At 58.6% G+C, this 16,900-nt stretch overlaps 1 protein-coding gene across 1 annotated transcript in view; it reads left to right on the forward strand.

Annotated features, from left to right (window-relative positions):
• Window positions 1-16,900, forward strand: part of WIZ (WIZ zinc finger) — a 63,015-nt gene that overhangs the window by 16,076 nt on the left and 30,039 nt on the right. Inside the window, 6 exon segments of the mRNA XM_063181862.1 lie at window positions 4,308-4,368; window positions 6,373-8,123; window positions 8,126-8,460; window positions 8,463-8,733; window positions 10,209-10,720; window positions 10,883-11,054. Coding sequence (XP_063037932.1) covers window positions 4,308-4,368; window positions 6,373-8,123; window positions 8,126-8,460; window positions 8,463-8,733; window positions 10,209-10,720; window positions 10,883-11,054 — 3,102 coding nt within the window.

Below are 16,900 nucleotides of genomic sequence, written 5' to 3' on the forward strand. Positions count from 1 at the left end.
TGGATGGATTTGGATCTGTTGGGTGGATTTGGGGCCGTTGGATGTTTTTGGGACCATTGGATGGATTTGGGGCTGTTGGATGGATTTGTGGCCGTTGGATGGATTTGGGGCCCTTGGATGGATTTGGGGCCGTTGGATGGATTTGGGGCCGTTGGGTGGATTTGGGACCATTGGATGGATTTGGGGCTGTTGGATGGATCTGGGGCCGTTGGATGGATTTGGGGCCGTTGGATGGATTTGGGACCATTGGATGGATTTGGGGCCGTTGGATGGATTTGGGGCCGTTGGATGGATTTGGGGCCGTTGGATGGATTTGGGACCATTGGATGGATTTGGGGCCATTGGATGGATTTGGGAGCATTGGATGGATTTGGGACCGTTGGATGGATTTGGGGCCGTTGGATGGATTTGGGGCCGTTGGATGGATTTGGGGCCGTTGGATGGATTTGGGACCATTGGATGGATTTGGGGCCGTTGGATGGATCTGGGACCACCTGATGGATTTGGATCTGTTGGATGGATTTGGGACCATTGGATGGATTTGGATCCGTTGGATGTTTTTGGGACCATTGGATGGATTTGGGGGCATTGGATGGATTTGGGACCATTGGATGGATTTGGGACCATTGGATGGATTTGGATCCCTTGGATGGATTTGGGGCCGTTGGATGGATTTGGGACCGTTGGATGGATTTGGGGGCATTGGATGGATTTGGGGCCGTTGGATGGATTTGGGACCATTGGATGGATTTGGGACCATTGGATGGATTTGGGACCATTGGATGGATTTGGGGCCGTTGGATGGATTTGGGACCATTGGATGGATTTGGGGCCGTTGGATGGATTTGGGACCATTGGATGGATTTGGGGCCGTTGGATGGATTTGGGACCATTGGATGGATTTGGGGCCATTGGATGGATTTGGGGCCGTTGGATGGATTTGGGGCCGTTGGATGGATTTGGATCCCTTGGGTGGATTTGGGGCCGTTGGGTGGATTTGGGGCCGTTGGATGGATTTGGGGCTGTTGGATGGATTTGGGGCCATTGGATGGATTTGGGACCATTGGATGGATTTGGGGCTGTTGGATGGATTTGGGGCCGTTGGATGGATTTGGATCCCTTGGATGGATTTGGGGCCGTTGGATGGATTTGGGACCATTGGATGGATTTGGGGCCGTTGGATGGATTTGGGGCCGTTGGATGGATTTGGATCCCTTGGATGGATTTGGGGCCATTGGATGGATTTGGGGCCATTGGATGGATTTGGATCCCTTGGATGGATTTGGGGCCGTTGGATGGATTTGGGGCCGTTGGATGGATTTGGGACCATTGGATGGATTTGGGGCCGTTGGATGGATTTGGATCCCTTGGATGGATTTGGGACCATTGGATGGATTTGGGGCCGTTGGATGGATTTGGGACCGTTGGATGGATTTGGGGCCGTTGGATGGATTTGGGGCCGTTGGATGGATTTGGGGCCGTTGGATGGATTTGGGGCCGTTGGATGGATTTGGGGCCGTTGGATGGATTTGGATCCCTTGGATGGATTTGGGACCGTCGGATGGATCTGGGACCATTGGATGGATTTGGGGCTGTTGGATGGATTTGGGGCCGTTGGATGGATTTGGGGCCGTTGGATGGATTTGGGACCGTTGGATGGATTTGGGACCGTTGGATGGATTTGGGGCCATTGGATGGATTTAGGACCATTGGATGGATTTGGGGCCGTTGGATGGATTTGGGACCATTGGATGGATTTGGGACCATTGGATGGATTTGGATCCCTTGGATGGATTTGGGACCATTGGATGGATTTGGGGCCGTTGGATGGATTTGGATCCCTTGGATGGATTTGGGACCATTGGATGGATTTGGGGCCGTTGGATGGATTTGGGACCATTGGATGGATTTGGGACCATTGGATGGATTTGGGACCATTGGATGGATTTGGGACCATTGGATGGATTTGGGGGCATTGGATGGATTTGGGGCCGTTGAATGGATTTGGGACCATTGGATGGATTTGGATCCCTTGGATGGATTTTGTTGGCTTGGGTTTGATTGAGTTGCTTTGGATGGATTGAGTTGGATTTGGTTGCGTTGGGTTTGGTTGAGTTGGTTTGGGTTTGTTTTCGTTTTTGTTGGGTTGGATTGGGTTTGCTTGAGTTTGGTTTGGATGGATTGAGTTGGGTTTGGTTGAGTTGGTTTGAGTTCATTTTCATTTTTGTTGGGTTGAGTTGGGTTTGGTTGGGTTGGTTTGGATTAGTTTTTGTTGAGTTGCGTTGGGTTTTATTGGTTGAGTTTGGTTTGAATGGGTTGAGTTGGGTTTGGATGGATTGAGTTGGGTTTGGACAGATTGAGTTGGGTTTGGTTGAGTTGGAATGGGGATTTTGGGAATGTGGAATGTGGATTTTTGGGAATGTGGAATGGGGATTTTGGGAATGTGGATTGGGGATTTTGGGAATGTGGAATGGGGATTTTTGGGAATGTGGAATGGGGATTTTGGGAATGTGGAATGTGGATTTCTGGGAATGTGGAATGGGGATTTTGGGAATGTGGAATGTGGATTTTTGGGAATGTGGAATGGGGAATTTTGGGAATGTGGAATGGGGATTTTTGGGAATGTGGAATGGGGATTCTGGGAACATGGAGCAGGGAATTTTGGGAATGTGAAATGGGGATTTTGGGAATGTGGAATGTGGATTTTTGGGAATGTGGAATGTGGATTTTTGGGAATGTGGAATGGGGATTTTGGGAATGTGGATTGGGGATTTTGGGAATGTGGAATGGGGATTTTTGGGAATGTGGAATGTGGATTTTTGGGAATGTGGAATGGGGAATTTTGGGAATGTGGAATGGGGATTTTTGGGAATGTGAAATGGGGATTTTGGGAATGTGGAATGGGGATTTTGGGAATGTGGATTGGGGATTTTGGGAATGTGGAATGGGGATTTTGGGAATGTGGAATGTGGATTTTTGGGAATGTGGAATGGGGATTTTGGGAATGTGGAATGTGGATTTTTGGGAATGTGAAATGGGGATTTTGGGAATGTGGATTGGGGATTTTGGGAATGTGGAATGTGGATTTTTGGGAATGTGGAATGCGGAATTTTGGGAATGTGGAATGTGGATTTTTGGGAATGTGAAATGGGGATTTTGGGAATGTGGAATGGGGATTCTGGGAACATGGAGCAGGGAATTTTGGGAATGTGAAATGGGGATTTTGGGAATGTGGATTGGGGATTTTGGGAATGTGGAATGGGGATTTTGGGAATGTGGAATGTGGATTTTTGGGAATGTGGAATGGGGAATTTTGGGAATATGGAGCGGGGATTTTTGGGAATGTGGAACGGGATTTTTGGGAATGTGGAATGGGGATTTTTGGGAATGTGGAATGGGGATTTTTGGGAATGTGGAATGGGGAATTTTGGGAATGTGGAATGGGGATTTTTGGGAATGTGGAACGGAGATTTTTGGGAATGTGGAATGGGGAAATTTTGGGAATATGGAGCGGGGATTTTTTGGGAATGTGGAACGGGGATTTTTGGGAATGTGGAATGGGGATTTTTGGGAATGTGGAATGGGGATTTTTGGGAATGTGGAATGGGGAATTTTGGGAATGTGGAATGGGGATTTTGGGAATGTGGAACGGAGATTTTTGGGAATGTGGAATGGGGATTTTGGGAATGTGGAACGGAGATTTTTGGGAATGTGGAATGGGGAATTTTGGGAATGTGGAGCAGGGATTTTTGGGAATGTGGAATTGGGATTTCTGGGAATGTGGAATGGAGATTTTTGGGAATGTGGAATGGGGATTTTTGGGAATGTGGAGCAGGGATTTTGGGAATGTGGAATGGGGATTTCTGTGAATGTGGAATGGAGATTTCCCTCCCGGCCACCCCCAGGGCCGAGGTTTTCCCAGGAATTCCCTCCCAGGGCCGAGGTTTTCCCAGGATTTCCCTCCCGAGTTTTTTCCCAGGATTTCCCTCCCGAGGTTTTCCCGGGATTTCCCTCCCGAGGTTTTCCCGGGATTTCCCTCCCGAGTTTTTCCCAGGATTTCCCTCCCAAGGTTTTCCCAGGAATTCCCTCCCAGGGCCGAGGTTTTCCCAGGATTTCCCTCCCGAGGTTTTCCCGGGAATTCCCTCCCGAGGTTTTCCCGGGAATTCCCTCCCGAGGTTTTCCAGGATTTCCCTCCCAAGGTTTTCCCGGGATTTCCCTCCTGAGGTTTTCCCAGGATTTCCCTCCCGAGGTTTTCCCGCGATTTCCCTCCTGGCTCTCCTGACCCCGTTCCCCTCTCTGTTTTCCAGATGAGCCCGACCCCGCTCTCTCCGGAGCCGTCCCGGCCGCCGCTCACCGGACACAGCTCGGGTGAGTTCCCAGGGACGGGGGCGGCCACGGGCACCCCAGGGCCATGCCAGGGCACCCTGGAGCGATGCCAGTCCCACCCTGGAGTGATCCCAGTCCAACCCAGGCCATGCCAGGGCACCCTGGAGTGATCCCAGTCCCACCCAGGCCATTCCAGGGCACCCTGGAGTGATCCCAGTCCCACCCAGGCCGTGCCAGGGCACCCTGGAGCAATCCCCGTCCCACCCAGGCCGTGCCAGGGCACCCTGGAGGGATCCCAGTCCACCTTGGAGTGATCCCAGTCCCACCCAGGCCATGCCAGGGTGCCCTGGAGTGATGCCAGTCCCACCCAGGACGTGCAAGGGTGCCCTGGAGTGATGCCATTCCCACCCAGGCCATGCCAGGGCACCCTGGAGCCATTCCAGTCCCACCCAGGCCGTGCCAGGGCACCCTGGAGCCATTCCAGTCCCACCCAGGCCATGCCAGGGCACCCCTGGAGGGATGCCAGTCCCACCCAGGCCGTGCCAGGGCACCCTGGAGGGATGCCAGTCCCACCCAGGCCGTGCCAGGGCACCCTGGAGCCATCCCAATTCACCCTGAAGTGATCCCAGTTCCCTTTGGAGCCACCCCAGGTCGCCCTGGAGTGATCTCAGTTTACCCCCAGGCCATCCCAGTTCACCCTGGAGTCATTCCAGTTCACCCTGGAGGGATCCCAGTTTCCCTTTGGAGGCATCCCCGTCCCCCCAGGCCATGCCAGGTCACCCTGGAGCCATCCCAGTTCCCATTGGATCCATCCCAGTTCACCCTGGAGCCATCCCAGTTCCCATTGGATCCATCCCAGTTCCCCTGGATCCATCCCAGTTCCCTTTGGATCCATCCCAGTTCCCCAGGATCCATCCCAGTTCCCCTGGATCCATCCCAGTTCCCTTTGGGTCCATCCCAGTTCCCACCAGGCCATCCCAGTTCCCCTGGATCCATCCCAGTTCCCATTGGAGCCATCCCAGTTCGCTTTGGGTCCATCCCAGTTCCCTTGGATCCATCCCAGTTCCCCTGGATCCATCCCAGTTCCCACCAGGCCATCCCAGTTCCCCTGGATCCATCCCAGTTCCCTTTGTAACCATCCCAGTTCCCTTTGGATCCATCCCAGTTCCCCCTGGATCCATCCCAGTTCCCCTGGATCCATCCAGTTCCCTTTGGATCCATCCCAGTTCCCTTTCGATCCATCCCAGTTCCCTTTGGATCCATCCCAGTTCCCCTGGATCCATCCCAGTTCCCCTGGATCCATCCCAGTTCCCCTGGATCCATCCCAGTTCCCTTGGATCCATCCCAGTTCCCCTGGATCCATCCCAGTTCCCTTTGGGTCCATCCCAGTTCCCCTGGATCCATCCCAGTTCCCCTGGATCCATCCCAGTTCCCTTTGGATCCATCCCAGTTCCCCTGGATCCATCCCAGTTCCCTTGGATCCATCCCAGTTCCCCTGGATCCATCCCAGTTCCCTTTGGGTCCATCCCAGTTCCCTTTGGGTCCATCCCAGTTCCCCTGGATCCATCCCAGTTCCCTTTGGGTCCATCCCAGTTCCCCTGGATCCATCCCAGTTCCCCTGGATCCATCCCAGTTCCCCTGGATCCATCCCAGTTCCCTTGGATCCATCCCAGTTCCCTTGGATCCATCCCAGTTCCCCTGGATCCATCCCAGTTCCCCTGGATCCATCCCAGTTCCCCTGGATCCATCCCAGTTCCCTTTGGGTCCATCCCAGTTCCCTTTGGATCCATCCCAGTTCCCCTGGATCCATCCCAGTTCCCCGTTGGGATCCGTCCCAAACCCCGTTCTCCACCCCAAAATTCCCTTCCAGCCCCACAAATGGGGAACACCCGGAGTTCCCAAAGGCTCTTCCAGCCACGGCAGGGTGGCATTTGTGCCCACCCCAAAATTTTTGGTGAACACCCCCCCAAAATTCTTCAACCCCACTCCCAGCAAACCTCGCCATTTCCCCAAATCCCCGTTTTTCACCCCAAACTTCCCTTCCAGCCCGGTTCCCGAGGAGCAGCCGCCGTTCCCGCGGGCTCTGTTCCGCCCGCTGCCCGCGGCCGCGTCCTGGGGCGCGCGCCCGGCCCACGGCACCGACCAAAGCACTTTAGAGCCGCGGCCCGGCCCCGGCCGCTCGCCGGGCAGCGCCGGCCACCGGCCCGAGACTCCGGACTGGGCCGAGCCTCCGGACGGTCACCGGCCAGAGCCGCCGGACTGGGCCGAGCCTCCGGACGGTCACTGGGCCGAGCCACCGGCCGGTCACCGGGCCGAACCACCGGACGATGACCACTGGGCCGAGCCTCCGGACGATGACCACTGGGCCGAGCCACCGGATGGCCACCGGGTTGGGCGACCGGACGATGGCCACTGGGCCGAGCCACCGGATGGCCACCGGGTTGGGCAACCGGACTGGGACGAGCCCCCGGACGGCCGCCGGACCGAGGCGGCGCCGTCCCCGGAGGAGAAGCCCCCCCAGAAGGAACCAAAGCACCCGGAAGGGCTCGGCGGCGTCCGGCGCCTGGAGTGGATCTCCAGGAGCCCCAGCCCGTCCTTCCAGGACCCCGGCTCGGCCTCGGGCCGCCGATCGGCGCCGGCGTCGCGCAGAGCCAAAGCCAAACCCTCGGAGAGCGGCCGGAGGAGATCGGAGCCGGAGCCCGCGGCCGAGTGGACGCCGCCGCCGCCCCGGCCGGACGCGGCGGTGGCCAAGCAGTCGTGGACGGTGAACGCCGAGGACGCGGTGGAGCGGCTGCCGGCGCCGGAGGCGGCCGAGGCGCGGCCGTTGGTGTGCGGGGTGCTGCTGGAGGAGCCCCCCAAGGAGGAGGAGGCCGAGGCGGAGGGGAGCGCGCCGAGCGTGTTCACCTGCATCGAGTGCAGCATCTACTTCCGCCGCAAGGAGCACCTGCTGGAGCACATGCTGCAGCACAGCCGCAGCGGCGCCGACGCCGCGCCCGCCCGCCGCCTCCGCTGCGGCGAGTGCGGCTGGGCCTTCGCCGAGGCCGCGGCGCTGGAGCGGCACCGCCGGCGCCACCAGGAGTCCCGCGAGAGGATCATCGAGGAGATCCGGAAGCTGAACGATGAGTTCCCGGACGAGGGGCGCGAGGCGCGGCTGCAGTGCCCCAAGTGCGTCTTCGGCACCAACTCGTCCAAGATCTTCGTGCAGCACGCCAAGATGCACGTCAAGGAGAGGAAGGAGAGCGCCTCCAGGAGCTCCGGCGTCTTCGGGGACGGTCTCTACAAACCCTTCCCCAGCGAGGAGCCGCCCTCGGCGGCGGCGGCGGCGCCGGCATCCGGCAAAGCGCCGAACGCCTGCGCGCTCTGCGGCTTCCCGGCGCCCACCGAGCACATCCTCAAGGAGCACCTGAGGTACGCCCACTCGCGCTTGTCCTGGCAGCACCAGAGCTTCGAGGAGGACCCCGAGCGGCCCGGGACCTCCCGCGGCTCCTACAGCCCCACCCGGCCCGGCCGCTTCGCCGACGCCGCCGAGGGCTTCGGCAAAACCGACAGGGGATTCCTGCTGCCGGGAGGTTCTTCCGTCTACGAGCCCGCGCCGGCCGCCTTCGGTCACACCAGGTCGGACAAGAGCGACCAAGGAGGCGCCAAGAAGGAGCCGCGCGGGTTCCACCACGCCAGGAAGGCGGCGCCGCTCTCGCACCAAAGCTCGGCCTGGGCCGGGTTCTCCCCGTCCCGGAGCTTCTCGCGCTCGGCGCTGCAGCAGCTGCGGAAGAGAGCGGCCACCCAGCAGCTGCAGGGCGACGGGACAACCGCCGCGGGCACCGGGAGGACACGGAGCTGGGGGACAGCAGGACCACCACCACCACCACCACCACCATCACCGTCCCTCGGGCCGCGCTGGAGCTCAAGAGAACCTTCAGCGCCACCCTGAGGGCCACGGACCCCGCGGTGGCTTCGGAGGAGCAGCGGCGGCAGCTGAGGATGACGGTGCCCGTGGTGCTCCTGGAGGAGATGAGCGCCCACCCCAGGGCGGCCAAGAGGCCGCGGGGGAAGCCCCTCAAGAAGAAGCTTCTCCCACCACCAGCACCACCAGCAGCAGCACCAACACGTGGTGGAGAGTTCCTGCTGGAGGAACCTCCCTGCCCTTGGACGTTCTGCTGCTGGACGCCCCTCTGGAGGGTCCCCTGGAGCTGGAGGAGCTGCTGGGCTCGGAGGCCACCATGCTGAAGAACGAGGAGAGGAAATGTCCCTACTGCCCCGACCGCTTCCACAACGGCATCGGCCTGGCCAACCACGTGCGCGGCCACCTCAACCGCGTCGGCGTCAGCTACAACGTGCGCCACTTCATCTCCGCCGAGGAGGTCAAGGCCATCGAGCAGAAGTTCTCCTTCCAGAAGAAGAAGAAGAAAGGTAGTTTGTACCAAATTCCCCCGGTGCTGGCAGGTGCAACCGGGAGGTCTTCTGCTGCCACCTGGCTTTGAGGAGCTGCAGGGTGGGATCTGGGGTTTGGGGGAGGCCAAAAGGCCGGAGGGGTTGGTGGTCGTGGTGGCTACAAACCCACGTGGACGTCTGACACGAGGTCTTGGTGGTCGTGGTGGCTACAAAGCCACCTGGACGTCTGACACGAGGTCTTGGTGGTCGTGGTGGCTACAAACCCACGTGGACGTCTGACACGAGGTCTTGGTGGTCGTGGTGGCTACAAACCCACGTGGACGTCCGACACGAGGTCTTGGTGGTCGTGGTGGCTACAAAGCCACCTGGACGTCTGACACGAGGTCTTGGTGGTCGTGGTGGCTACAAAGCCACCTGGACGTCCAACATGAGGTTTTGGTGGTTACAAAGCCACCTGGACATCTGACACGAGGTCTTGGTGGTCTTCATGGCTACAAAACCACCTGGACATCTGACATGAGGTGGATTTTGGGGGTTTTTTGGTGTTTCTGGGTGGGGTTTTTTTGGGTTCCTGGTGGTTTTTGGTGGCCCTGATCCCACCCACGACCACTCTTCCTCTCTGCAGTGGCCAACTTTGACCCGGGCACGTTCAGCCTGACGGGGTGAATTTTGGGGGGATTTTTGGGGATATTTTTGGGGTTTTTGTGTTCCTGGTGGTTCCTGGTGGCCCTGATCCCACCTCTCCTCCCTTGCAGTGGCCAACTTTGACCCGGGCACGTTCAGCCTGATGGGGTGGATCTTGGTGGTTCTTTGGGGTTTTTTTGGTGTTTCTGGATGGATTTTTTTGGGTTCCAAGTGTTTTTTTTTGTGATTTTTGTGTTCCTGGTGGTTTTTGGTGGCCCTGATCCCATCCACGACCACTCTTCCTCTCTGCAGTGGCCAACTTTGACCCGGGCACGTTCAGCCTGATGGGGTGAATTTTGGGGGGATTTTTTGGGAATCTTGGTGGTATTTTTGGTGTTCCTGGGTGGGGTTTTTTGTGTTCCTTCTTGGGTTTTTTGGGTTCCTGGTGGTTTTTTTTGTGATTTTTGTGTTCCTGGTGGTTCCTGGTGGCCCTGATCCCACCTCTCCACCCTTGCAGTGGCCAACTTCGACCCGGGCACGTTCAGCCTGATGGGGTGGATCTTGGTGGTTCTTTGGGGTTTTTTTGGTGTTTCTGGATGGATTTTTTTGGGTTCCTGGTGGTTTTTTTTGTGATTTTTGTGTTCCTGGTGGTTCCTGGTGGCCCTGATCCCACCTCTCCTCCCTGCAGTGGCCAACTTCGACCCGGGCACGTTCAGCCTGATGGGGTGAATTTTGGGGGTAATTTTGGGGGTTTTTTGGTGTTTCTGGGTGGGATTTTTGTGTTCCTGATGGTTCCTGTGTTCCTGATGGGGATTTTTGTGTTCCTGGTGGTTCCTGGTGGCCCTGACCCCACCTCTCCTCCCTTGCAGTGGCCAACTTTGACCCGGGCACGTTCAGCCTGATGCGCTGCGAGTTCTGCGGCGCCGGCTTCGACACCAGGGCGGGGCTGTCGAGCCACGCCCGCGCCCACCTGCGCGACTTCGGCATCACCAACTGGGAGCTGACGGTGTCGCCCATCCACATCCTCAAGGAGCTGCTGGCCACGGCGCCCGAGCACCCGGCGCTGCTGCGCGCCTTGGGGCCCTCGCCGGGACGGGACCTCCACCACGATCTCCAGCGGGACCTCCACCACCACGGTGACCTCCACCAGGATCTCCAGCGGGACCTCCACCATGGTGATCTTCACCACGATCTCCAACGAGATCTCCACCATGGTGATCTTCACCACGATCTCCAACGAGATCTCCATCATCGCGGTGATCTTCACCATGATCTCCAACGAGATCTCCACCATGGTGACCTCCACCAGGATCTCCAGCGAGATCTCCACCATCACGGTGACCTCCATCACGATCTCCAACGAGATCTCCACCATGGTGATCTCCACCACGATCTCCAACGAGATCTCCACCATGGTGACCTCCACCACGATCTCCAGCGAGATCTCCACCATGGTGACCTCCACCACGATCTCCAACAAGATCTCCATCATCGCGGTGATCTTCACCATGATCTCCAACGAGATCTCCACCATCACGGTGACCTCCACCACGATCTCCACCAAGATCTCCACCACGGTGTCCACCACGATCTCCAGCATGATCTTCACCGTGATTTCCACCAAGATCTCCACCGGGATCTCCACCGGGATCTGCCGGAATCGGCGCCGTTGCCGCTGCCCTGGGGGGACGAGGCCCTGCAGCCCTACAGGGATGGTGAGAGACCCCAAAAACGGCAAAAAAAATTTGGGAATTTGGGGTTTTTAGAATGAATTTGGAGTTTGGGTTTTGGGATAAATTTTTGGAGATTTTTAGGGAGAAGTTTGGTGGTTTTGGGTGTTTTGTGATGGGTTTTGGGTTTGGGTTGTCACTGTTGGGATGAATTTGGAGTTTGGGTTTTGATTTGGGGTTTGGGATTTGGGATGAGTTTTTGGAGTCACATTTTGGGGATTTTTGGGATAAATTTGGGGGTTTTAGGATTGATTTTGAGTTTGGGTTTTGGGATGAATTTTTGATGTCACATTTCGGGGATTTTTAGGATAAATTTGGGGGTTTTAGGATCGTTTTGAGTTTGGGTTTTGGGATGAATTTTTGATGTCACATTTTGGAGATTTTTGGGATAAATTTGGTGGTTTTGGGTGTTTTGTGATGGGTTTTGGGTTTGGGTTGTCACTGTTGGGGTGAATTTGGAGTTTGGGTTTTGTTTTGGGGTTTGGGATTTGGGATGAGTTTTGGAGTCACATTTTGGGGATTTTTGGGCTAAATTTGGGGGTTTTGGGATCGATTTTGAGTTTGGGTTTTGGGATGAGTTTTTGGTGATGGATTTTGGGAATTTTTGGGATAAATTTGGTGGGTTTGGGTGTTTTGTGATGGGTTTTGGGTTTGGGTTGTCACTGTTGGGATGAATTTGGAGTTTGGGTTTTGATTTGGGGTTTGGGTTTTGGGATGAGTTTTTGGTGATGGATTTTAGGATTTTTTGGGATAAATTTGGTGGGTTTGGGGGGTTTTGGGATGAGTTTTTGGTGTCACATTTCAGGGATTTTTAGGATAAATTTGGAGGTTTTGGGATCAATTTTGAGTTTGAGTTTTGGGATGAATTTTTGATGTCACATTTGGGAGATTTTTGGGATAAATTTGGTGGTTTTGGGTGTTTTGTGATGGGTTTTGGGTTTGGGTTGTCACTGTTGGGGTGAATTTGGAGTTTGGGTTTTGATTTGGGGTTTGGGTTTTGGGATGAGTTTTTGGAGTCACATTTTGGGGATTTTTGGGATAAATTTGGGGGTTTTAGGATCGATTTTGCGTTTGGGATTTGGGATGAGTTTTTGACGTCACATTTTGGAGATTTTTGGGATAAATTTGGTGATTTTGGGATGAATTTGGGGTTGGGGGGTGAAGGAGGAGCCCCTCTGCACCCATGGTTTGGGATTTTGGGCATTTCCTGTCCCAAATCCAGCAGATTTTACTTCCAAACCCACAAAATTTTGGATATTTGAATCCCCAAATCCACAATATCCGAGATTTCCAATTCCCAAACCCAAATTCCCCTGAAAATCCCCCAAACCCCCCTTTCCCCCCAAATTCCCTTTTTATCCCCAAAACTTCCCCCCAAGAATTTCCGAAATTCCCCTTCTTTCCCTCGAATTCCTACCAAAATTCCCTTTTTTCTCCCGAGAATTTCCAAAATTTCCCTTTTTCCTCAGAATTCCCCCCAGAATTCCCAAATTTCCCCCTTTCCCCCAAAGAATTCCCAAAATTGCCATTATTTCCCCCAAATTCCTCACAGATTTCCCCTTTCCCCCCCCAATTTCTCCCAAATCCCCCAATTTCTCTCCCAGAATTCCCCAAATCCCCCTTTTTCCCCAAATTTCCCCTTTTTTTCCCCAAAATCCCCAAATTTCCCCCCAAAATCCCCAAATTTCCCCGCAGAATTCCAAATTTCTCCTTTTTTCCCCCCAAATTCCCCCCTAAATCCCCAAATTTCCACCCAAATCCCCCCATTCCTCCCAAGAATTCCCCGAATCCCCCCAGAATTCCCAAAATTCCCCCTTTTCCCCACAAATCCCAAAATTTCCCCTCAGAATTCCCAAATTTCCCCAATTCCCCCCCAAATTCCCCAATTTCCCCCAAGAATTCCCAAATTGCCCTTATTTCCCCCAAATTCTCCCAAATTTCCCCTTTTCCCCCCAATTTCTCCCGAAATTCCCCAATTTCTCTCCCAGAATTCCCAAAATTCCCCTTTTTTCACCAAAATTCCCCCCAGAATTCCCAAATTTCCCCCCTAAATCCCCAAATTTCCACCCAAATCCCCCCATTTCTCCCAAGAGTTCCCCAAACCCCCCCCAGAATTCCCCAAATCCCCCCAGAATTCCCAAAATTCCCCCTTTTCCTCACAAATCCTAAAATTTCCCCTCAGAATTCCCAAATTTCCCCAATTCCCCCCAAAATTCCCCAATTCCCCCCCCCCTTCCCAAAGCTCCCCGCTCGGCGCTCGGCTGCTCTCCCCTGGCCCCTCTCGGGCCGCTCGCGCTCTCTGTCTCTCGGCGCTCTCGGCGCTCGGCCGCGCGGCCTGGCGGGCGCCCCGCGTGCGCCGTGCCCAAGATGGCGGCCTCCACCTCGGCCTCGGCCGCCGCCTCCCCGCCGCCCAAAGTCACCAAAGCGGCGGCGGCTCCGCGGCCCCGCGACCGCGACCGCGGCGGGGACGGCGACCCCGAGCCCCCGGCCGCGCCCGAGCCGGGTGAGCGCCCCCTTTTCCCCGCCCCGCCGAGACCGGGCCCACCCGCGCCCCCCTCCCCCGCCCCCCGCCCCCACCCACCGCCGGTCCCCTCACGGCTCCCCCGGGGTCCCCTCACGGGTCCGCCCCGCGCCGGGCCCCGTTCGGCCGGGCCGGGGCTCCGCGGGAGGGCGGCGGGAGAGCCCCGCGGGGCTCCGGGAGGCCGCGGCCGAGCAGCCGCCGCCCTCCTTTGTCCCGGCCCCGGCCCCGCTTTGTCCCCGCGGGACCCCCGGGATGCGCTCACGGAACGGGCCCGGCGCCGCCGGGGGGGCTCCGAACCGGGGCCGGCCCGAACCGGGGCCGCTCGGGGCTCGTGGGGCCTCCGTGCCGGGGAGGGCCCGGTTCGGTTCGGTTCGGACAGCCCGGTTCGGTTCGGCTCGGTTCGGGACTCTCGGCCTGGGGGAGGCGGGGAGGGACCCGGTGCGGCCAGGCCGAGCCCCGGCGTGTCACCAGCCCGGTAACGGGGCCCCGCGGTGTCCCCGAGAGCCCCGGGGTGTCCCCAGCCCTGTCACCAAGCACCTTCCAGAATGTCCCCACTCTGGTCCTCAGGATGTCCCCAGCCCTGTCACCGAGAGCCCCGGGGTGTCCCCAGGCTGGTTCCCTGGATGTCCCCAGCGCTGTCACCAAGCAGCTCCCGGGATGTCCCCAGCCCTGTCACCGAGAGCCCCGGGATGTCCCCAGCCCTGTCACCGAGAGCCCCGGGGTGTCCCCAGCCCTGTCACCGAGAGCCCCGGGGTGTCCCCAGCCCTGTCACCGAGAGCCACTGGGAGCTCCTGGGTGTCCCCAAGAGCCCCGGGGTGTCCCCAGCCCTGTCACTGAGAGCCCCGGGGTGTCCCCGAGAGCCCCGGGGTGTCCCCAGCCCTGTCATGAGGATGTCCCCAGCCCTGTCACCAAGAGCCCCAGGGTGTCCCCAGGTTGGTCGCTGGGATGTCCCCAGCCCTGTCACTGAAGGGCTCTCAGGGATGTCCCCAGCCCTGTCACCCAGCAGCTCCCATGGTGTCCCCAGCCTGGTCACTGGGGTGTCCCCAGCCCTGTCATGAGGATGTCCCCAGCCCTGTCACCAAGCACTTTCCGGAATGTCCCCACTCTGGTCCTCAGGATGTCCCCAGCCCTGTCACTGAGAGCCCCGGGGTGTCCCCAGCCCTGTCACTGGGATGTCCCCAGCCCTGTCACCAGCAGCCCCGGCGTGTCCCCAGCCCTGTCACTGACAGCCCCGGGGTGTCCCCAAGAGCCCTGCGGTGTCCCCAGCCCTGTCACTGAGAGCCCCGGGGTGTCCCCAGCCCTGTCATGAGGATGTCCCCAGCCCTGTCACCAAGCACTTTCCGGAATGTCCCCACTCTGGTCCTCAGGATGTCCCCAGCCCTGTCACCGAGAGCCCCGGGGTGTCCCCAGGCTGGTTCCCTGGATGTCCCCAGCGCTGTCACCAAGCAGCTCCCGGGATGTCCCCAGCCCTGTCACTGAGAGCCACTGGGAGCTCCTGGATGTCACCGAGTGCCCCAGGATGTCCCCAGCCCTGTCACCGAGAGCCCCAGGGTGTCCCCAGGCTGGTTCCCTGGATGTCCCCAGCTGTGTCACCAAGCAGCTCCCGGGATGTCCCCAGCCCTGTCACTGAGAGCCACTGGGAGCTCCTGGATGTCCCTGAGAGCCCCGGGGTGTCCCCAGCTCAGTAACTGGGAGCTCCTGGATGTCCCCGAGAGCCCCGGGGTGTCCCCTGCCCTGTCACTGGGGTGTCCCCAGCCCTGTCACTGAGAGCCCCAGGGTGTCGCCAGCCCTGTCACCAAGCACCTTCCAGGGTGTCCCCAGCCCTGTCACTGACGGGCTCAGGGATGTCCCCAGCCCTGTCACTGGGATGTCCCCAGCGCTGTCACCAAGGAGCTCAGGGGTGTCCCCAGCTCTGTCACTGGCATGTCCCCAGGCTGGTCTCTGGGATGTCCCCAGCCTGGTGCTCCCAGGGCGTCCCCAGCTCAGTAACTGGGAGCTCCTGGATGTCCCCAAGAGCCCCAGGATGTCCCCAGCCCTGTCCCCAAGAGCCCTGGGGTGTCCCCAGCCCTGTCCCCAGGAACTCAGGGATGTCCCCAGCACTGTCACCAAACAGCTCCCAGGATGTCCCCAGTCTGGTGCTCCCAGGATGTCCCCAGCGCTGTCACTGGGCTGTCCCCAGCCCTGTCACCAGGAGCTCTGGGATGTCCCCAGCCCGGTGCTCCCAGGGTGTCCCCAGCCCTGTCACCGAGAGCCCCAGGGTGTCCCCAGCCCTGTCACCAAGGAGCTCCCAGGATGTCCCCAGGCTGGTCCTCAGGGTGTCCCCAGCCCTGTCACTGGGATGTCCCCAGCCCGGTGCTCCCAGGGTGTCCCCAGCGCTTGTCACCAGGAGCTCTGGGATGTCCCCAGGCTGGTCCTCAGGGTGTCCCCAGCCCTGTCACCACGGGGCTCAGGGGTGTCCCCAGGCTGCTCTCTGGGGTGTCCCCAGCCCTGTCACCACGGGGCTCAGGGATGTCCCCAGCCGTGTCACCGAGAGCCCCAGGGTGTCCCCAGCCCTGTCACTGAGGGACTCCCAGGGTGTCCCCAGGCCGGTCCCCGGGATGTCCCCAGCCCTGTCACCAAGCAGCTCCCAGGGTGTCCCCAGGTTGGTCACTGGGGTGTCCCCAGCGCTGTCACTGACGGGCTCTCAGGGGTGTCCCCAGCGCTGTCACCGGGAGTTCCAGGATGTCCCCAGCCCTGTCACTGAGCAGCTCCCCGGGGTGTCCCCAGGCTGGTGCCAGCGCTGTCCCCAGGAGCTCCCTGAGGTGTCCCCAGCGCTGTCACTGGGATGTGCCCAGGTGTCCCCAGCCCTGTCCCCAGGAGCTCCCCGGGTGTCCCCAGCCCTGTCACTGAAGGGCTCTCAGGGATGTCCCCAGCCCGGTCACCAGGAGCTCCCTGGGATGTCCCCAACGCTGTCCCCTCCCTGCGGGGACTCGGCCTCCCTCACCCTGTCCCACCCTGCGCCCTGCAGGGACCTGTCCCTGTCCCTGTCCCCTCCCCTTGGGGACCTGTCACTGTCCCTGTCCTACCTGTGCAGGGCCCTGTCACCTCCCCTGTCCCCTCCCCTTTAGGACCTGTCACGGTCCCTGTCCTGCTCCGTGCTGGGATTTGTCACCATTTCTGTCCCCTCCCCTTGGGGACCTGTCACTGTCCCTGTCCCCTCCCCTTTCGGGCCTGTCACTGTCCCTGTCCCCTCCCCTTTAGGGACCTGTCACTGTCCCTGTCCCCTCCTCTTTAGGGTCTGTCACTGTCCCTGTCCCCTCCCCTTGGGGAC

The sequence above is a fragment of the Melospiza melodia genome, assembly GCF_035770615.1.
Source record: "Melospiza melodia melodia isolate bMelMel2 chromosome 17 unlocalized genomic scaffold, bMelMel2.pri SUPER_17_unloc_1, whole genome shotgun sequence".
Lineage (NCBI taxonomy): Eukaryota > Metazoa > Chordata > Aves > Passeriformes > Passerellidae > Melospiza > Melospiza melodia.